At 34.8% G+C, this 23,472-nt stretch overlaps 1 protein-coding gene across 1 annotated transcript in view; it reads right to left on the bottom strand.

Moving 5' to 3' along the window:
• The window catches only part of LOC149796368 (uncharacterized), a 287,440-nt gene that overhangs the window by 95,620 nt on the left and 168,348 nt on the right, over positions 1-23,472 (bottom strand). Inside the window, exons 29-33 of the mRNA XM_089961040.1 lie at positions 22,318-22,453; positions 11,271-11,453; positions 9,571-9,722; positions 4,047-4,160; positions 2,619-2,734 (exon numbers count right to left, since the gene is read on the bottom strand). Of these exons, the coding sequence (XP_089817166.1) occupies positions 2,619-2,734; positions 4,047-4,160; positions 9,571-9,722; positions 11,271-11,453; positions 22,318-22,453 (701 nt within the window). The remainder of the gene's footprint in view (positions 1-2,618; positions 2,735-4,046; positions 4,161-9,570; positions 9,723-11,270; positions 11,454-22,317; positions 22,454-23,472) is intronic.

The following is a 23,472-nucleotide window of genomic DNA, read 5'->3' as shown; positions in this document are numbered from 1 at the left end:
AGATGACATCACCTAGCAATGGTTGCATAAGGGACTACTACAGTCACGCTTTATTAAGATGACATCACCTAGCAATGGTTGCATAAGGGACTACTACAGTTACGCTTTATTAAGATGACATCACCTAGCAATGGTTGCATAAGGGACTACTACAGTTACCCTTTATTAAGATGACATCACCTAGCAATGCGCATAAGAGACTATTACAGTTATGCTTTATTAAGATGACATCACCTAGCAATGCGCATAAGGGACTATTACAGTTATGCTTTATTAAGATGACATCACCTAGCAATGGTTGCATAAGGGACTACTTCAGTTATGCTTTATTAAGATGACATCACCTAGCATTGCACATAAGAGACTACTACAGTTATGCTTTATTAAGATGACATCACCCAGCACTGCACATAAGGGACTATTACAGTTATGCTTTATTAAGATGACATCACCCAGCAATGCACATAAGGGACTATTACAGTTATGCTTTATTAAGATGTAATGTACAATGTGAGTAGATGAATGGAATGAAAGTAGATGAACAATAACATTAATATAAAAGTTTTCTTTATATTATAAAATAATTGTTTTGAGATATTTGTATTGCATCTTATCTGAAAGTGGAATGACATCAAATCCCACTAAATCCCAATATCCTCCCACTATCAATCATGATGGGATACATACACCTAGATCTAGTTACTGTATTGATAATCTGTATATATCAAATGAGAAAAGCACTATTGAACTACTAGTATGTAACATAAATTTAAAAGGCTTTCATGCCAGGATGATTTCTGCCAAAAGTGGTCCCATTCTGTTCAACAGTTTGTAAAATGATGTCAATTAAAGGCATCACTTTTCTTGGTAATGGTGATAGCCATCAGCATCAGTGTGAATAAATGTATAAGGCCTTCAAGCAGGGCAAATACTGTCAAATTTGTAAGGCCTTCTTGTGAGAATGCTTACTATCAAATCTGTAAGGCCTTCTTGCAAGGATTCCTACTTTTGGACTGTAAGACCTTCATGCAGGATGTTTATTGAAAAATCTGTAAGGCCTTAAGGTAAGGATGCCTACTGTCAAATTCATAAGGACTTTATGCAATTATGATTACTGTCAGATAAGGATGCTTACTGTCAAAACTGAAAGTAATGCATGCAGGGATGTTTACTGTCAAATCCATAATAAATTCATGCAGTGAAAATAGTCAAATGTTAAAGGCCTTCATGCAAGGATGCCTACTGTCAAATTTGTAATGCCTCTATAGAAGGATGCTGACTGTCAAATGTGTAAGGCCTTCAGGCAAGGATGCTGACTGTCAAATTTGTAAAGCCTTCAGGCAAGGATGCCTACTGTCAAATCTGCAAGACCTTAATGTAAGGATGCCTGCTGTTAAATTTGTAAGTACTTATGCAAGGATGCTTACAGTAAAACTTGTAAGGCCTTTATGCCAAAATGCCTACTGTCAAATTGCAAGGACTTTATGCAGATGTTTGCTGTCAAATTATAAGGACTATGCAACAATGCCAACTGTTGAATTTGTAAGGCCTTCATGCAAAGATGCTTACAGTCAAATTTGTAAAGCCTTGAGGCAGGGATGCTTACTGTCAAATTTGAAAGAACTACATGCAAAAATGTTTACTGTCAAATCCATAAGAAATTCATGCAAGGAAAATAGATTTGTGATGCCTACTGTCAAACTTGTAAGGCCTTTAGGTAAGGATGCTGTCAAAATTTGTAAGACCTTCAGGCAAAGATATCTAGTTTCAATTCTGTAAGGCCTTAATGTAAGAGTGACTATTATCAAATTTGAAAGGCTTTCATGCAATGATAAATAATGTCAAATTTGTAAGGCTTTCAGGCAATTATACTGAATGTAAAATTTGTAAAGCCTTCAGGCAAGAATGCCTACCATCAAATATATAAGACCTTAATGCAAGAATGTCTATTGTCAAATTTGCAAGGCCTTCAGGCAAAGATGCCTACTGCCAAAAAGTTGCAAATTTGGTCAAATTCTATCAACAGTTTTAAAGAAGGTTTTCAAAGATTTTTCTATCTTTACTAACAGTGGACATACTTGATTGTGAATTGGCATCATTTTATACAATTCTGAATGGCCTTTCTGCCGAGATATGTCAAAAATGGTTAAATTCTTCTAGCAGAATGTGAGAAAAATTTGTTTAATCATTTCTCAATATTTAGTAATGACAGATTTCTTGGCAAAATATGTACTATATTAATAAACTTGTAAGGTCACCATGCCTGGTTGTTTTCTGTCAAACTTGGTCTAAATCTGTCCAACAGCTTTTAAGTTGTTTAAAGTTCTTATTACACTGGTAATGAGGGCCACATGTTAATGGCAGTTTGGCATCATATTTACAAACTAAAAAATACTTTCATGTCAGGATGTATGTTTGCAAAGTTGGTTGAAACTGATTAATGGTTTTTGAAAAATAAATTGAAAACATTAATGGCTGAATAATGTTGGAGAATGCATGCTGGATGCAGTACCATACCATATGCTCATATGGTCATGTTAGAAATAAAAGGAAGGAAAAAAGAGAGGAATAGGTGAAAGATGAAAGACTTAGAGGCATAATCAAAGACAATATCAAACCTGTCATCGATGCGAACAAGATAGGATCCAAATGTTTTACACACCAACCCAGCATCATTCCAAGTCCTTATCGCATCCAGAAACAGGTAACATGACCATCTATAACCATCCCATCCCTGCAGTCAAATATGTCACATGATGCACCATATCTTCCAACATTTAACTTACAAGAATGTTTGAATATTCTCATCATTATTTCATTATTGTATCCCAAAAATCTACAGTGTATCATCTCTTAGATAAATCCAATAACTGATTATTCAGTCAAATTATAGGAATATGAAATTAAATCTTGCAGATTCATAGCAACCTTAATTTTGTGATCAATATAAAAACCTAAGTTCTCTGCTATGGACTGACACTATTTTAGTAATTTTACTTTTAAAAAGGTATTCATTTATGCACAAAGATGTAACAGTGTTCAAAATAATTCCAAGCATGACTTTAGCTAATTTTAACGTTTCATCAAGACATCTTCAACTTTATAGCAGGTGAGATGTTGTCTAATTAAACTAAGTAGGTAAACATTTTATCATAAAGCACAATAAATCTGGCACATAGAAGAGAATTATTACTGTGCCTGAAATTTTATCATAAAACCCAGTAAGTCTGTCACATAGAGAGAATTATCACTGTGCCTGCATTTTATCATGACAATGTACAGATCAAAATCAAAGGACATCTCCTTGACAATGTACAAATCAGATTCAAAGGACATCTCCCTGACAATGTACAAATCAGAATTAAACAACATCTCCCTAACAATGTACAAATCAGAATTAAAGGACATCTCCCTGACAATGTACAGATCAGAATTAAAGGACATCTCTCTGACAATGTACAGATCAGAACCAAAGGACATCTCCCTGACAATGTACAGATCACAAGCAAAGGACATCTCCCTGACAATGTACAAATCAGAATTAAAGGACATCTCCCTCACAATGTACAAATCAGAAGCAAAGGACATCTCCCTGACAATGTACAGATCAGAATCGAAGGAGAACAGAAAGGTTGAGTTCGACCCAAACCATAACTGTCAGTTTAACATTATTCTGCATTCAGTATTATTAGTTAATAAGTTGCTAATCTAGGGACCATATACTGTCTGTAATTAGCAAACATTGCCAAAACATGATGAAACAATTCAAGCCTCTGGACTCAATGTATCTCTCTAATTCAACAAATATTTGCACACAATACACTTTGCATGCTCATTTTTCTTACATGATCAATTAATAAGCACATAAATTATCTACCAAATACATACAAATAGCAGGGTTTCCTAAACACTTCACTCATGTAGTACATGTAATTCTGTTCTTTATTTACAGCTCATGTTACAAATTGCCCACATAAAAATACCTAATTCAACCTGATCATGTACAAAGAACTGCTATACACTTACCAACAGTACAGATTACTCACTTGTTCACAACCCATTATTGCTGGTCGCCTAGTGGGTTCATCAGAAGATGTCTTATCCATCTGACAGACATACTGTCTGGGTCTGTCACAAACATCATCCTTCCAGCCTCCAGTCTGCACAAAAATAATGATGAAGCAATTCATAGAAGCCTACCAAATCAAGTAAATCTGTCAATTAATGTAAGTTCTGAAAAAGAACTAACTGTACTTAATACGAATGATGTTCATCCGACTGTTATGAACATAGACCAATCCATCTAGAACATAGACCAATCCATCCAGAACATAGACCAATCCATCCAGAACATAGATCAATCCATCTAGAATATGATTTGTAAATAGACCAAGGCTAACACTGTTCATTAAAACCAATATCTGAAAGATATATAGCAGACCCAGATCTGACAGCATAGATATATGCCCTTGTTCTACAAGACCTCTCACATGGCTCTGTGATAGCATTCTCCGTCTGACAAAACTGTATTTCCCTTGCAACTTGTTCCAAAATTTTGGAAAGTAATTTGATTGGCTGATGAGATCGACATGACATAACAAACCACTGCGATGATGATATTGTGTCACGTTTCTTGTACCAAGGCACATTCTACTGGTAAAAGTGATCAATGATACATTTTAACACCAGACCCTTTAATGGCATTGATATAACCTAGCCAGATATGACTCATGCTGAATGGTATTGATATCACATGACCACATATAACTCACTGAATGGTACTGATATCACATGGGCACATTTGAATCTTGTTGAATGGCATTGATATCAAATGACCACATATGACTCATTGAATGGCATTGATATCACATGGACACATATGAATCTGGCTGAATGGCATTGATATCACATGGACACATATGGATCTAGCTGAATGGCATTGATATCACATGACCACATATGACTAGTTAAATGGCACTGATATCACATGGTCACACATGAATCTGGCTGAATGGCATTGATATCACATGATCACATATGAATCTGGCTGAATGGCATTGATATCACATGACCACATATTACTGGTTGAATGGCATTGATATCACATGGTCACATGAATCTGGCTGAATGGCATTGATATCACATGACCACATATGACTAGTTGAATGGCATTGATAACACATGAACACATATGACTAGTTGAATGGCACTAATATCACATGGTCACATGAATCTCATTGAATGGCACTGATATCACATGACCACATTTGACTCTGGTTGAATGGCATTGATATCACATGGCCACATATGACTGGTTGAATGGCATTGATATCACGTGGTCATATGAATCTGGTTGAATGGCATTGATATCACATGGCCCATATGATTTTGGTTGAATGGCATTAATATTACATGGCCACATATGATTTTGGTTGAATGGCATTGATGTTACATGGCCACATATGATTTTGGTTGAATGGCATTGATATCACATGACCACATATGATTTTGGTTGAATGGCATTGATATCACATGACCACATATGATTTTGGTTGAATGGCATTGATATTACATGGCCACATATGATTTTGGTTGAATGGCATTGATATCACATGGCCACATTTGACTCTGGTTGAGTAGATTACAGCAGCTCAGGAACTATACTGTAAATTCTGTGAAGAGTATCAAAAGGTATTTATAGAAAAGACACCTAAATTATGTTATCTTGACTAAAAAGAAAGACTAAAAATGGAGTATTGAATATGGCCTCCAGTAAACAATACAAGCATATTATTTTAAATGATTTTAGGGTTATTTTGAACTGTGATCCTAATCCATATGATCAAATAAGCAATTCACATTTTGGAGATGATATACTTAATTTAAAGCTTGAACAAATACCTGAGTCAGAATGCAAACACGAAAAACGTTGTATTAACCTTAAGTACCTAAAGGCAAACAATTTATTTTATGTTAACTTCAAGTTCCAGATTCAAAATGCAAATATAAAATATGTGAAGTCTACTTCAGATAAACGTATTTTCAGCTCATTATTACATGTACTGGATGCTCATCAGCTGTTCTACATGTACCTGTGCATATAAACATGCAATTCGTGTTCTACATGTACCTATGCATATAAACATGCAAATCATGTTTTACATGTACCTATGCATATAAACATGCAATTCATGTTCTACATGTACCTATGCATATAAACATGCAATTCATGTTTTACATGTACATATGCATATAAACATGAAATTCATGCTCTACATGTACATATGCATATAAACATGCAATTTGTGTTATACGTGTACCTATGCATATAAACATGCAATTCATGTTATACGTGTACCTATGCATATAAACATGCAATTCATATTATACATGTACCTATGCATATAAACATGCAATTCATGTTATACGTGTATCTATGCATATAAACATGCAATTCATGTTATATGTGTACCTATGCATATAAAAATGCAATTCATGTCATACGTGTACCTATGCATATAAACATGCAATTCATGTTATACATGTACCTATGCATATAAACATGCAATTCATGTTATACGTGTACCTATGCATATAAATATGCAACTCATGTTTTACATGTACCTATGCATATAAACATGTAATTCATGTTCTGCATGTAGATATGCATATAAACATGCAATTCATGTTCTACATGTACCTATGTATATAAACATGCAATTCATGTTCTACATGTACCTATGCATATAAACATGCAGTTCATGTTCTACATGTACCTATGCATATAAAAATGCAGTTCATGTTCTACATGTACCTATGCATATAAACATGTAATTCATGTTCTACATGTAGATATGCATATAAACATGCAATTCATGTTCTACATGTACCTATGCATATAAACATGCAATTCATGTTCTATATGTACATATGCATATAAACATGCAATTCATGTTCTACATGTACCTATGCATATAAACATGCAATTCATGTTCTATATGTACATATGCATATAAACATGCAATTCATGTTCTACATGTACCTATGCATATAAACATGTAATTCATGTTCTACATGTACCTATGCATATAAACATGTAATTCATGTTCTACATGTACCTATGCATATAAACATGCAATTCATGTTCTACATGTACCTATGCATATAAACATGCAATTCATGTTCTACATGTAGATATGCATATAAACATGCAATTCATGTTCTACATGTACCTATGCATATAAACATGCAATTCATGTTCTATATGTACATATGCATATAAACATGCAATTCATGTTCTACATGTACCTATGCATATAAACATGCAATTCATGTTCTATATGTACATATGCATATAAACATGCAATTCATGTTCTACATGTACCTATGCATATAAACATGCAATTCATGTTCTATATGTACATATGCATATAAACATGCAATTCATGTTCTACATGTACCTATGCATATAAACATGCAGTTCATGTTCTACATGTACCTATGCATATAAAAATGCAATTCATGTTCTACATGTACCTATGCATATAAACATGCAATTCATGTTCTACATGTACCTATGCATATAAACATGCAATTCATGTTCTACATGTAGATATGCATATAAACATGCAATTCATGTTCTACATGTAGATATGCATATAAACATGCAATTCATGTTCTACATGTACCTATGCATATAAACATGCAATTCATGTTCTATATGTACATATGCATATAAACATGTAATTCATGTTCTACATGTAGATATGCATATAAACATGCAATTCATGTTCTACATGTACATATGCATATAAACATGCAATTCATGTTCTACATGTACATATGCATATAAAAATGCAGTTCATGTTCTACATGTACCTATGCATATAAACATGTAATTCATGTTCTACATGTAGATATGCATATAAACATGTAATTCATGTTCTACATGTAGATATGCATATAAACATGCAATTCATGTTCTACATGTACATATGCATATAAAAATGCAGTTCATGTTCTACATGTACCTATGCATATAAACATGTAATTCATGTTCTACATGTAGATATGCATATAAACATGCAATTCATGTTCTACATGTACCTATGCATATAAACATGCAATTCATGTTCTACATGTACCTATGCATATAAACATGCAATTCATGTTCTACATGTACATATGCATATAAACATGCAATTCATGTTCTACATGTACATATGCATATAAAAATGCAGTTCATGTTCTACATGTACCTATGCATATAAAAATGCAATTCATGTTCTACATGTACCTATGCATATAAACATGCAATTCATGTTCTACATGTACCTATGCATATAAACATGCAATTCATGTTCTACATGTACATATGCATATGAACATGAAATTTATGTTCTACATGTACACGTCCATATAAACATGAAAATCAAAATTTTAAGTAGTTTCTATGAAGTTGATAAAAAAATTAACAACACAAAAGTGAAAAAGACATACATGTTAAGTCCACAATCAAAGCATAGCTATAAAACCTAAATCAAAAACTTAACAAAGGATTGGACAATAATGATGATAGAAGAGGAACTCTATATTTTCAATTGCCACTAACGTGGAAGGACAAAATTAGAAAACATAAAAAAACATCATGGACAGTTGAAAATATAAAGATTTTGGGAGTCAGAAAAACAGTGTCAATCTTGGGAAAGGAGTCATATTGTAGCAAAATCTAGAGTCAGCATTTAATAACAGTGTCAGTCTTAGGAAAGGAGTCGTACTGTAGTAAAATCTAGAGTCAGCATTTAATAACAGTGTTAATCTTGGGAAAGGAGTCATATTGTAGTAAAATCTAGGGTCAGCATTTAATAACAGTGTCAGTCTTAGGAAAGGAGTCATATTGTAGTAAAATCTAGGGTCAGCATTTAATAACAGTGTTAATCTTGGGAAAGGAGTCATATTGTAGTAAAATCTAGGGTCAGCATTTAATAACAGTGTCAGTCTTAGGAAAGGAGTCATATTGTAGTAAAATCTAGAGTCAGCATTTAATAACAGTGTCAATCTTGGGAAAGGAGTCAAATTGTAGTAAAATCTAGGGTCAGCATTTAATAACAGTGTCAGTCTTGGGAAAGGAGTCATATTGTAGTAAAATCTAGGGTCAGCATTTAATAACTTGGGTGGCCCATATGGCCCACCGATAAAATGGTAACATCTAGCCAATCGTATTCTGTATGTACAGGAAGTAAGTGTTGGTATGTCTTGTTGTATATTTTGTAAAAGTATATATATGGAGAGAGAGAGAAAGAGAGAGAGAGAGAGGAAGAATGAGAAGATAAGGAAGAGACCACATAAATGGAAATAACTGCTGAAAAAGACTGAAATATAAATTTTACAGTAGACAGAGAGAAAAATTATGAATCTTATATTTCCTACTTTTCACATACATGTTTGGAACACAAATGGACCAAAATTATATAAATATATATTGCAAAGAAACAGTAACTCTTAAAAAAATGTTGTAACCACCAAACCTTATTTCTAACTAGTGATTGCTTTGGCCATGTGCCACCTTACCTGACTAGATATGAGTACACAATCTGATGACGAGGAGGTGTGTTGGGGTTGGAAGACATCCCAATTTGTGTACTTCACCTGCTTGTCAGACGACCACTCAAACAGACTCTCATCTTTCAAGTCATTGAAGCCGATCCACGCGTCATGGCCATCTACAAGATACAAAACTAGATTTGGCCAATCCATGCATCATGGCCATCTACAAGATACAAAACTAGATTTGGCCAATCCATGCAACATGACCATCTACAAGATACAAAACTAGATTTGGCCAATCCATGCAACATGACCATCTACAAGATACAAAACTAGATTTGGCCATTCCATGCAACATGACCATCTACAAGATACAAAACTAGATTTGGCCATTCCATGCATCATGGCCATCTACAAGATACAAAACTAGATTTGGCCATTCCATGCAACATGACAATCTACAAGATACAAAACTAGATTTGGCCAATCCACGCGTCATGGCCATCTACAAGATACAAAACTAGATTTGGCCAATCCATGCAACATGACCATCTACAAGATACAAAACTAGATTTGGCCAATCCATGCATCATGGCCATCTACAAGATACAAAACTAGATTTGGCCATTCCATGCAACATGACCATCTACAAGATACAAAACTAGATTTGGCCAATCCATGCATCATGGCCATCTACAAGATACAAAACTAGATTTGGCCATTCCAAAATATACAACATGGCCATCTACAAGACACAAAACTAGATTTGGCCATTCCATGCCTCATGGCCATCTACAAGATACAAAACTAGATTTGGCCAATCCATGCATCATGGCCATCTACAAGATACAAAACTAGATTTGGCCATTCCAAAATATACAACATGGCCATCTACAAGATACAAAACTAGATTTGGCCATTCCATGCATCATGACCATCTACAATAGACAGACTAGATCACTGAAACCAATCCATAACTCATCTACAAGAGGCCAACCTGATCAATGAAGCCAGTAAATAAATCATGCCAACTACAAGCGACAAACTAGATTTGTTTGTGAAACAGGCAAGCCTCCACTGCTGACAATGTGTCCAAATCTATCAAGTCCAGAAAGAGTTACCTACCCAGCATGCCATGGTAAAATCTCATGCTTTACAGTACATGTTTCAAAGTTCTTGTGCACCACCCGCCCTTTCTGGATCAAGATCCAGAAGTTGAAACGAAAATTCAATTAAACATATCATATGACCTCCTGCAAAGAATGCAGGTACAAAGTTTGGTTAAAAAATATCCCAAAAACAAATCACTGTAACTGCAGTTTTACATATTGGAACTTTCACCCTTCCCAGGAAACTCAGGTGATAAATTCCAATATCATACCCCTTTCACAGATGGTCAGTACATGGGCACCCTATGTAATACATTTGGTGAACTTCCACCCAGCAGTTTATAGGATGTGGTTATGAATATACAGCGAGTATCACATTATCCCTTCGCTAATGTGTGGGAATAAAAATTTAACAAAACTTGCAAATATTTATTTAAATGGTACAAAAATCTAATTAGGTCATGTACTGAGAACAAAAATAATTCATGCTCATAGCACATGGATTGCTAAGTACATAGCTCTGTTTGATAAATTATTTTAAAAAATAAAAATCTCATAAATTATTTTCAGAAAATAAATTATTTGATTAATTATTTAAATAAGACAATTCTGTACCTCCATACTGCAGCAGACTGTACACAAAGTCTTGCTGCTGTTGATTGTTAGGTGAAGACAGATCTCCTCCTAGCATCTGGCAGTCAGCCCTTGCATCAAACCATGCCCGCTTGTCCAGCAGGAGGATGTAACACTGGTCACCATAACCCTTCCAACGAGGTGGGCAGATCTTACTTTCAGGGGCTAGGGAATAAACAAACTATTTACAGAAGTTATTACATATGATTTTTTAAAAAGTCTTTCATTTGTTTGTGTATTCAAAGTGTATTCCTCAATTTTCCAGACTTCAAATATTCCAATATTTTAATCATCCGAACTAATAAATGATTACTTAAATTTCTGCATTTCAAATACTGGATCTAAAATTCTGATAACAATTATCTCAACCATTCCTTTATTCCCTGTGGATTTTAATAATAGTGGTTCTGATGTATATGACAGTATTCAAGGACACAAAATCGGAAGATCCCTGAACAACAGTGCCTTTAGTTATTTTAAATATTTCTTTTGGTGTGGGGAGGAGGAAATTCTTTCTAAATATTTATGTTAGAGGCAAATGCTGATTATACATGCATTTTTCTACAAGAGTAATTTATTTTTCCTTGAATACTGTATAAGATAATTATAATGAAATATTGGAAATGTAAAAGAACAGTTTTAAGTGACAATAAGTGAATACAGAAAATAGATATCATAAAGAGTCTTCCAGTGGAATCCCCATGTTATTGTGACTTTCCATTTTGGAAAAATAGCAATAACAAGAATAGCAAGATAACAGTCATGGTGGCCATGTTGGATGTCAAAAGTATATCATTTTCATTTTTATATCACAAGCATTTTCATGTGTCCATCAGGGAGTAGTTATAATATTTTTTTAAACAGCTGTTGTGGTGGTCAAACTGGAGGCTAGATCAGCACCACTTTCAACATTGTGGTGGCCAAACTGGAGGCCAGATCAGCACCACTTTAAACATCATAACAAGACTTACTGTGAAAACCCTACATCGATGTGACTTTCCATTCAGGAGAAGTAACAATACAAATATTTTCAAGATGACTGCTATGGTGGCACCATTTTATTTATGCCTGACTAGACATAATAAGAAATCTGGTGAAAACCCAATATTAATATAAACTTTCCATTGGAAGAGAAGTGTTAACAAGATTTTCAAGATGGCTGGCATGACAGCCATATTGGATGGCAGATCCACACCATTCTCATTTCTGACCAACTAGAAATTTCAAGAAGTCTTTTAGTGAAAGCCCCATGTTGATACAAAAGTCTATTCAGAAGAAGTAGCAACTGAAAGATTTTCAACATGGCAACTATCTTAGCCATATTGGATGTTCAAGTGGTACCATTTTCATTTAAATCCAGCTAGACAACATATGAGGTCTTCTGGTGTAAACAACACATCAGTAATGATTTTCCTTCCAAGAGAAGTATCAATAACAAAATTTTCAAGATGGTGGACATAGGGACTGTAAGACCACCACCATTTTCATTTCTGACCTGCCAGAAGTCTTTTGGTGAATATGACCATCAATTCAGCAATAGCAACTGCAAGATTAAAAAATTGGTCATTGTGTAGGCCATACTGGATGTCCAAGATTATAAAAATGACCACTGTGTAGGCCATACTGGATGTCCAAGATTATAAAAATGACCACTGTGTAGGCCATACTGGATGTCCAAGATTATAAAAATGACCACTGTGTAGGCCATACTGGATGTCCAAGATTATAAAAATGACCACTGTGTAGGCCATACTGGATGTCCAAGATTTAGAAAATGGTCACTGTGAAGGCCATACTGAATGTCCAAGCATCACCAGATTCATTTAGAACCAAGAAGGCATCTTTAGAGGTCTTCTGGTGGAAATCCCATGTCAAAACAACATTCCATTCAGGATGAGCAGCAAAGACAAGATATTCAAGTCATTAGCAAAATCAGATCAGCACCATTTTCATTTAGGACCAACCAAATATCCTGATAAATTTTAATGAGAACACCATGTTGATATTCAGGAGGAGTAATGATAATAATATTTTCAAAATATGACAGATATATTGCAACTGCAAGCAGCACCATTTTCATTTAGGACCAACCAGATCATGGGATTTATCTATCCATAAAGACCATGATGCAGTCACACTTGACTATTAAGCAATGGGTGGTGCGAGGTCAAAGATAAAGTAAAGATGGAAGTGATAGGACAGTCAGAAGAGTAATGATAAGAAAGGCAGGAATAAGTAAAAGAGTGTCGGTGTACGTTTTCGTTCCTTCATACTCAGACCAATCTGGCTACCGTAGCAGCAATGATATAAGGAACCTCAACTGGCATGGCCCTGAGAATCACTAGGTCTTACTTGTAGCTGACTAGTTCATTAGAATGTGATTTTGGAAAGCTCCTGCTTGTGAGATACCAAGTCAGGAGCTTCTGCAATTATTGATGGTAATTTGTTCCAAGTCTCTATTGAACATGGGAAGAAGCTGAATTTAAAACAATTAGTTGATGCTGAATTTAATTGGAACTTTTCCTGCAGTTTGCCCTAGTCTGGCTACATGCCAGAATCAGATATTTGTCTGCTGGTATGTCTACTAGGTTGTTCATAATCATGTAGTCCAGCTGGATTTGAGTGATTCCCACTAGAGATGGTTCAACACTGCACTGACACTGCTAGCGTTACAATATTTATTTGTGGTGAATCTAGCAGCTCTCCTCTGAACCATCTCCATCTTAATTATTAGATCTTTATTATGTGGGTTCTGCACAGTAATGCAAGACCTGGTTGAACCAGAATGAAATATGCCACACTTTTTACTTCTTCTTTGTTGATTTGGAGGTTGCACCATGGGAAACCAAGGTTACTCTTCCCCTTTTTAACTATCTTGTCTATGTATTTTTTCCAAGATAGGTCTCTGGACAATTCCACATCGAGATATTTTGTTGCCTGCTCATTGGCTAACTTGTGCCCCTTAAGATTATATTTGGACGAAATTGGTGATTTCATCTTGTAAACTCTTAGGATGCTGCATTTTTCTGGATGGAACGAAATACCCCAAGTTCTTTCCTAGAGGGCCAGTTGGTTCAGGTCTCCTTGAAGGATATCACAGTCCTTGGAGACATTTATTTCCCAATATACAATACAGCCATCTGCAAAAAGTCTCAGGTTGGATTTTACGCTTTCAGGTAGATCATTGATGAACACAAGGAAGATGATGGGACCCAAAACACTCCCTTGAGGTACCCCACTAACAACCGATGCTGGGTCTGATGTTGCTCCATCTACTATAACTCTGTGCAGTCTGTTTGATTGGGAATCTCTGATCCATTTCTGGGTGTTAACCCTGATGCCATAGTGGTCCAACTTACAGACGAGTCTTTCATGGGAGACATGATCGAAAGCCTTACTGAAGTCAAGGATAGCAAGGTCATACTGCTTCCCTCTGTCTAAGGATTTGGTGAGCTTTCCACTAGGATTATTTAGCTGTGTTTCACAGCTTCATCTGGCACAGAAACCCTCCTGGCAGTCTGTTAGAATGTTGAAGTGATCTAGTTGTTGCATCATGTTGCTGACTATGATGTGTTCCAGCATTTTGCAGAAGATACTTGTAAGGAAGACAGGTCTATAATTGCTGACCCTGAATCTTTCTCCATTTTTGAAGATAGCTGTAATGTTTGCTGTTTTCCACACATCAGGGACATAACCTGTTGAGAAGCACTTGCTGGAATCATATATGGTCATGTGGCCTTCTGTGGGTTAATTTTCTGCAACAAGTTGTATACACCTTCTTCAGTAACTTGTATGTCAGACATTGGTGGATAATGATCTCCATGTAGGCTTGGTAGATCACTCTTATCCTCTTGTGTGAAGACTGACTGGTATTGATGATTCAGTATGTTAGCCTTGTCGGATGCCTCTGAATGTAGTTTCCCGTGTTTCTTGAGTGGTGCCACACCATAGTTGTCTCTATGTAAGGACTTAATGTAGTTACAGAATCTCTTCTGCTTGTTTGGTTGTTGTTCTTGATTTGGATTACCAAATTCTATCATCTTTTCAATATATCTCCAGTAGACCTGCCATTCTAAGCATTGTGACCTTGCTTTTGCTTATTTGTATAGTTTGCCATCTATTGCTTTGTATAGTTTCCAGTAAATGTGCATGTTAAGTTTCTGATAAATGTGCATGTATAGTCTCCAATAAATGTGCATGTAAAGTTTCCAATAAATGTGCATGTAAAGTTTCCAATAAATGTGCATGTAAAGTTTCCAATAAATGTGCATGTATAGTTTCCAATAAATGTGCATGTAAAGTTTCCAATAAATGTGCATGTAAAGTTTCCAGAAATGTGCATGTATAGTTTCCAATAAATGTGCATGTTAAGTTTCCAATAAATGTGCATGTAAAGTTTCCAGTAAATGTGCATGTATAGTTTCCAATAAATGTGCATGTAAAGTTTCCAATAAATGTGCATGTTAAGTTTCCAGTAAATGTGCATGTATAGTTTCCAATAAATGTGCATGTTAAGTTTCCAATAAATGTGCATGTAAAGTTTCCAGTAAATGTGCATGTTAAGTTTCCAATAAATGTGCATGTTAAGTTTCCAAAAAATGTGCATGTAAAGTTTCCAATAAATGTGCATGTAAAGTTTCCAGTAAATGTGCATATTAAGTTTCCAATAAATGTGCATGTATAGTTTCCAATAAATGTGCATGTAAAGTTTCCAATAAATGTGCATGTTAAGTTTCCAATAAATGTGCATGTTAAGTTTCCAGTAAATGTGCATGTATAGTTTCCAATAAATGTGCATGTAAAGTTTCCAATAAATGTTTCCAATAAATGTGCATGTTAAGTTTCCAATAAATGTGCATGTTAAGTTTCCAAAAAATGTGCATGTAAAGTTTCCAATAAATGTGCATGTAAAGTTTCCAGTAAATGTGCATATTAAGTTTCCAATAAATGTGCATGTATAGTTTCCAGTAAATGTGTATGTAAAGTTTCCAATAAATGTGCATGTATAGTTTCCAATAAATGTGCATGTAAAGTTTCCAGTAAATGTGCATGTTAAGTTTCCAATAAATGTGCATGTTAAGTTTCCAATAAATGTGCATGTATAGTTTCCTATAAATGTGCATGTAAAGTTTCCAATAAATGTGCATGTATAGTTTCCAATAAATGTGCATTATAGTTTCCAATAAATGTGCATGTTAAGTTTCTGATAAATGTGCATGTTAAGTTTCATGGCAATTTTAAAAATAGTTTAGGAGGAGAAGCAACAAAAAATATTTGCCAACAGATGGTCAGACAATTCACAACATGCCATCCCATGTGCTCTTCTGGTCCACAACCAGTAGAGCTAAAAACTAGAGCACTACAGAGATGCCAACTCCTGCACATGCTTATCATTTTATACCTACTACCAGTCTTAGTGACTGATTTCTTGTTATCTACTTTCTACATTCTTTACTGTACATTAAGAAATGTTAGATGCACCAGTCAAGTAGAATGGTGCATGAGAATATTCTTAACATAGAAAATGTCTGTTCAAAAGTTTATCTAAAAACATTTTGTTTGCCAGAATTGCATCAATTTCAAATTTAAATTGACCATCTCACATGAATTTTCCTAAAACTGAATTTTGTTTATTAGTCCAAATCTTTCTTCAAAATTGTGTTTTAAAATACTAAAACAATTTATATAATAGTCTGAAATTCTACAAAGGTCACCTACATATAGCTACAAATATACCAACCAAATTTCATTTGTGTACCTTAAGTGATCTTTGCTGAATTTTGCTAAACAATTATTATTTAACAAATTGGACATAAAAAATAGAAAACTGCTATAATGAATTTAAAACATAACCTGGACATCTACATGTAAATACAAACATATCCATCTACACATAAATACAAATATGACTACCAAATCTCATTTTTCTGCAGCAAGTTAATTTGCTTAATTGTACTTGTAAGGCTTCTGTGGAGAAACAAAAAAGGTCCAAAAGGTTAACAAAAGTGTGCTGAAAACAAAAGAAAATGGCATTAATATCTTCAAATCTAATCTGGTCCTTTTTCATGACCATATAAAAAATGCCTAAAATGTAATGTCTCTAAGTCCAATATTTTTGTGCTAAAATGGATTCATGATAGATGTATCAGGTCATGGGAATAAGGACAGACAGCAACAAGCGACTATATGCCCCCTACTACTATCACGATGACAGAATGAAAGAAAATGCAAAACTCTTCTGAAAATGGTGTGAGTACAATGACTGATTAATGTACACATCTTCTGACGACCACTATATAGATCACAGGTTACCAAACCACAGCCCGTGGGCAACTTGTGGCCCATCAGCTCTCAGAAAGTGGCCCGCGAGGCCTCTGTAGTTACTATAACGTATTTTAATAATTTCAAAAATTTATTGATGTTCAAATAAATAAATAATAACTAGATGAAAGTTGCAATAATGCGTAATCTACAGTATTCTAGAGTCTAGAATGTTATTTCTAAGTCTAAGAAGTCTGTCATTTTGGTCGAGCACTCTAAGCTCCGTCGGTGTTTGATAATTCACTCTGCGCATGGTTGTTGTGCTCAGATATAATTATCCAATGCGCCCATTGAGTTAGCAAACGAAACGTTTGGAAATTCCCTTTTCCCAGCCTTGTCGACCAATCAGAGCGCGCAAGACGCCATGATATCATCTGTTACAACTGTTTAGTAGTCTGCAGTTTGGTGTTGAAATTAGATTTTTCAAATAAACATTTACTGTTAAAGCCGATAAGCATGAACGTGGCTAACATACAATCAAACAATGCTAATAAGCAAAAATGTGAGGATGTTGCTTGTCGTGAATTCAACGCAAATTGGATGGAGAAATTTATGTTTGTGTCTAGTCTTAGCGGTAAACCGGTTTGCTTAATCTGCGGATTTTGTGTTTCTGTTACGAAAAAATACAATCTGGAATGACACTACATGACCACACATTCAGACATAAATGCTCAATATCCGGTCGGTTCGGAGTTAAGAAAAGATTTCAAAGCAAAGAAAGAAGGTTCTCTGACCAGTCAGCAGTCATTTTGCACCAAGGCAAAGAACAGAGCAAGAGTGCTGTTGTTGTGTTGTACGAAATCACTCTTCTGTTGGCTCGCACAAAGAAGCCGTTCACTGATGTGGAAGAAATAATAAAGCCTTCACTTAAAATTGCTGTAGAATGCTTGGCGATAAAAAGTGTGAGACAAAATTTTATCAGATTCCTTTGTCTAATAATGCTATGGCTAGGCGAGTTGAAGAGTTGGCCAGCGATGTTCATCATCAAGTAGCAAAACATGTCAAAATAAATATTTTTCATTGGCAATGGACGAATCCACTGACATTTCTGACACAGCTCAGGTCGCAGTTTTTGTTCGAGCAATAAACGATAATTTTGAAGTCATTGAAGAACTTCTAGGACTTGAATTGATTCATGCGACTACCAAAGGAATTGATCTGTTTGAAACTCTGAAGTTGTGTGTAGAGAAAAACAACACAGAATGGACAAAATTGGATAGTGTATGCACTGATGGTGCTCCAGCTTTGACAGGTAAAAAATCTGGATGTCTGGCATTATTGGAACAGTTTCTTGACCGCACTATATTAAAATATCATTGTATCATTCACCAGCAAGCACTGTGTGGAAAGACATTAAATCTGAAACATATCATGGATGTTGTTCTGAGATGTGTAAACAAAATCGAAGCAAGGCGCTGAACAGGCATGAGTTCATACAGTTTCTATCAGACCTGAATGAGGAATACGGTGAGCTACTGATACACTGCAAAGTCAGATGGCTGTCTAAAGGAGAAGTACTGTCACGTTTCTGGGCACTGAAAAATAGTGTCTATCTGTTTTTGTCTGAAATATATGAATTGCCTACAGAACGGGAATGTCTGCAGAATGATGACTGGCTTAATGACCTGGCATTTTTGGTGGACATCACGTTTCATTTGACTCTTTAAATGCGAGGCTTCAGGGAGAAGACAAACTGTTCACAAATTTGTGCGATGACATTTCTGCATTTAAAATTAACTGCACCTGTTTATCAGACAGCTGACAGAAGGGACTTTAGATGCGTTTCCAGCTCTGAAGACACTTGTGGTGGAAAACAAATTTGACCTGTTACAGTACAAGGTTAAAGTGGAAAGTCTTCTGGATATCTTTCAGTCTAGATTTCAAGAGTTCACAACAGAGGAGAATAATGTTGCCCTCTTCATAAATCTGTTTGCATTTCTGGATGCCAAGATCTGCCAATTACAGCAAAACCTTCAACATGAAGTAATTGATTTGAAATGCAATTCTGCACTGAGATGCAAATTTCTGGAGCTGCCTGCTTCACCCTCAGCTGATCATATGATCTCATTCTGGCGACTATTGCTTGTCGAACAATTTGAACACTTGCGTTCATTCGCACAGATATATATTTGTCGTTTTGGTTGGACTTATAGATGCTAGCAGTCATTTTCCGCAATGACAATTATAAAAAACAAGAGATTTTCCAGACTCACTGACAGTAACCTATCTGTGCTTATGAATTTGGGCACGACAGCTTTGTGCCCAGACATTGATAAACTGGCATCTGAACTTCAGTAACTGGTTGTGAAGAACAGTTACAATTGTAAATTAATTATATTAATATCGGTTTTAGAAACTGATTTAAAATTGTTAAATGAACATTTGATTTAAAACCGAAAATGACTGTAGTGTAGGACTGACAATGACTGCTTTTAAAGTTTTAGAATTTGGTTGCTGAAAGTTAATAAATTTAAGAATGATATTACATGACTTTTATAATTTTATAAACATTGATAAACATTTATAATTTTATAACGTTGTGGGTCGCTTAATTACCGAAAACAGTAGATATGGCCCTCTACTTGAAAAGCTTGGGAACCACTGATATAGATGATAAGTTTCATAGCAAAACAGCAAGTGTAATTGCATTAACAAAATTCTGTCCTATAATGAATTAGCAGTAAGTCAAAAAGGGAAATAACTCTTACACAATTCATGGCAGTATAAAATTTGTTCAATATGCATATCTATAGATGATGACCATAATATGTACCAAGTTTCAAAGTGATGACAATAATATGTACCAAGTTTCAAAGTGATGACAATAATATGTACCAAGTTTCAAAGTGATGACAATAATATGTACCAAGTTTCAAAGTGATGACAATAATATGTACCAAGTTTCAAAGTGATGACCATAATATGTACCAAGTTTCAAAGTGATGATCACAAAATGTACCAAGTTTCCGTGATCACCATAATATGTACCAAGTTTTAGTCATGACCATAATATGTACCAAGTTTCAGTGATGAGCATAATATGTACCAGGTTTCACTGATGAGCATAATATGTACCAAGTTTCACAGTGATGACTGTAATATGTACCAAGTTTTAGTGATAACCATACTATGTACCAAGTTTCAATGTTGACCATATGTACCAAGTTTCAGCAATGACCATAATGTGTACCAAGTTTCACAGTGATAACCATAAATATGTACCATGTTTCACAGTGATGACCATAATATGTACCAAGTTTCAGCAATGACCATAATGTGTACCATGTTTCACAGTGATGACCATATTATGTACCATGTTTCACAGAGATGACCATAATATGTACCAAGTTTCAGTGATGACCATAATGTGTACCAAGTTTCACAGTGATGACTATAATTACCAAGTTACACAGTGATGACCAAAATATGTATCAAGTTTCACAGCAATTCATCAAGCAGTCTGAAACTAACTTCACAAACAAGATTGCATGCTGGATGGAAAGACAGACAGACACAGGGAATCCTATATATTTCTATTACAGTGGGTGTGTAATAAGCATATACTGTTTTGACTCTAGGGTTTTACACTAAATAAAATTAAGGAGCAATAACCAAAAGATTTAGTATGATTAAAAAATATAATTTAGTTCCCTAAAATACCATATGAAATAAGTAAAAATAAGTATGCTGAATTGATTCCTAAAATCCTAAAAGTTATATCAATTCCAATAGTTCTGAGTAATCTTAATAAGATTCAAAGGTGTTTCACAATACAGACAAAATGATTGACATAATCCCAAAATAGCTTTAAATGAATAATAGTAATTCCAGTACAGCTATTAATCCAAATCTCTTTGAATGTTTCACAGTAATTCTGTACAACTATTATACTATTATATTATTATATATCCAAATAGTCTTTAAAATGTTAGAGTACTGCAATTTCAATGAATGATTATATTAAATAAATGTGTCAATCCTCTCATATAATTCTTACAAGACCAATAATACTACTAAGAATGTATAATTTTGCATAATATAATTTACTTGTACCAGTATAGAAAGATAATATGTAACATAAAAAATTGCTGGTCTTTGAATAAAACATTCTTTGTATTTCATAATCCTCGATCAATAAACAGATCAGATGATTCAATTCTGGCTTATCACAAATTAGCTCAGGCTGGCCTTTTCCAGAACTCATATCCTTGACAGATTACATGATGTGTACTTGCACTTATAGTTCGACTCCACCTTGGAACTTGTAAATGAATCAATTTACACATCTGATACATGACTCATCTTAAAGCAAAAAATATGATCGTAGAATTTTTTAGCATTAAAAATGTCATTAACTAAATGACCCTTATAAAAACTATTATTATGAAAATAATACACAATATATAGATATACATAACAATATACTTATTGTCTAGATTTTACAGTAGCATACCTCTTGCAGCTTGAATCAAGAAAATGTGAATGGGTGTCAGCTGAGAAAATTGATGATCGTTTGAAAAAGTTTAACATATCTTGGACACAATGGAATTGGTGAGAATTATCAATGCTATGATCAATGTGTCCACTAAACCTGATGGCAATGCTATGAACAGAGAGAGTTTCTTTAAAACTTGAGGGGTGGAGAACTAGAAATAACACTTCCATGGTCTCAGTGTAGTGAAAGGAATTTCAAGCAATCTGTACCTACTTAGACCAGTGGTGTAGATGACACTAGATGAAGGTCCACCACAGATAAATCTGTTGTTTGGAAAACAGGGCTGGTTACAGTCCGTTGCTGGGCCATAACGCCCATAGGAATTGCCACAGAAACACTTGTACTGCGCCTGAAATTGCATAATATTTTTAAGAATATTACACCTCAAAATGCTAATTACAATTTAATATGATATGACTGCAGCCTACTCTAAATAATCTAGTGTAAACTATGGCCCTAATAACCCTACCTTGACTGTTGGATAAACTGTGTTATAACTCTACCCTGACTGTTGGATAATCTGTGTTATAACCCTACCCTGACTGTTGGATAAACTGTGTTATAACCCTACCCTGACTGTTGGATAAACTGTGTTATAACCCTACCCTGACTGTTGGATAAACTGTGTTATTACACTACCCTGACTGTTGGATAAACTGTGTTATAACCCTACCCTGACTGTTGGATAAACTATGCTAAAACCCTACCCATACTGTTGGATAAACTGTGTTACAACCCTACCCTGACTGTTGGATAAACTGTATTATAACCGTACCCCGACTGTTGGACAAACTGTGTTATAACCCTACCCTGACTGTTGGATAAACAGTGTAATAACCTGCCCTAAATGTTCTGGGTCTGTGCAGTTTGTTCTACTTATTATTCCTAAATAACTGCATAGAACTGGACCAGCTGGTACAACATACAATAGTAGATCTGGGTCTGTGCAATTTGTTCTGCTCATTATTCTTAATAAACTGCATTGAACTGGACCTGCTGGCACATCAAACAATGTCAGATCTGGGTCAGTATAGTCTGTATGTGGACTAAACTTATTAATGAGTATGTACATTATGTAAATTACTCTTTAAGCCTACATCTCTGTTCATGTGATTTATATTACATAGTTCATGTGATTTATATAACATAAGATGATGGTGACATCTCTCAAAACTAAAACATCAGTAAATGAAATCATTAGGAACACTTTCCCTACTTTGAATAAAATTATCTCAGTCAACCAAAGAATCTCTACCATGTTTATCAAAAATTGACTTGTGATCCTATGTGTTACTTTTTCACTAAAATTGAAGAGAATTATTTAGAGCATGAGGATAACAAATGCTTCTGCAAAAACCTAAGACAATA

This window comes from Sinohyriopsis cumingii, chromosome 6 (genome assembly GCF_028554795.1).
Source record: "Sinohyriopsis cumingii isolate HCF-2022 chromosome 6, ASM2855479v2, whole genome shotgun sequence".
NCBI classification, from domain to species: Eukaryota; Metazoa; Mollusca; class Bivalvia; order Unionida; family Unionidae; genus Sinohyriopsis; species Sinohyriopsis cumingii.
This window is presented reverse-complemented; position numbering and strand designations above follow the sequence as displayed.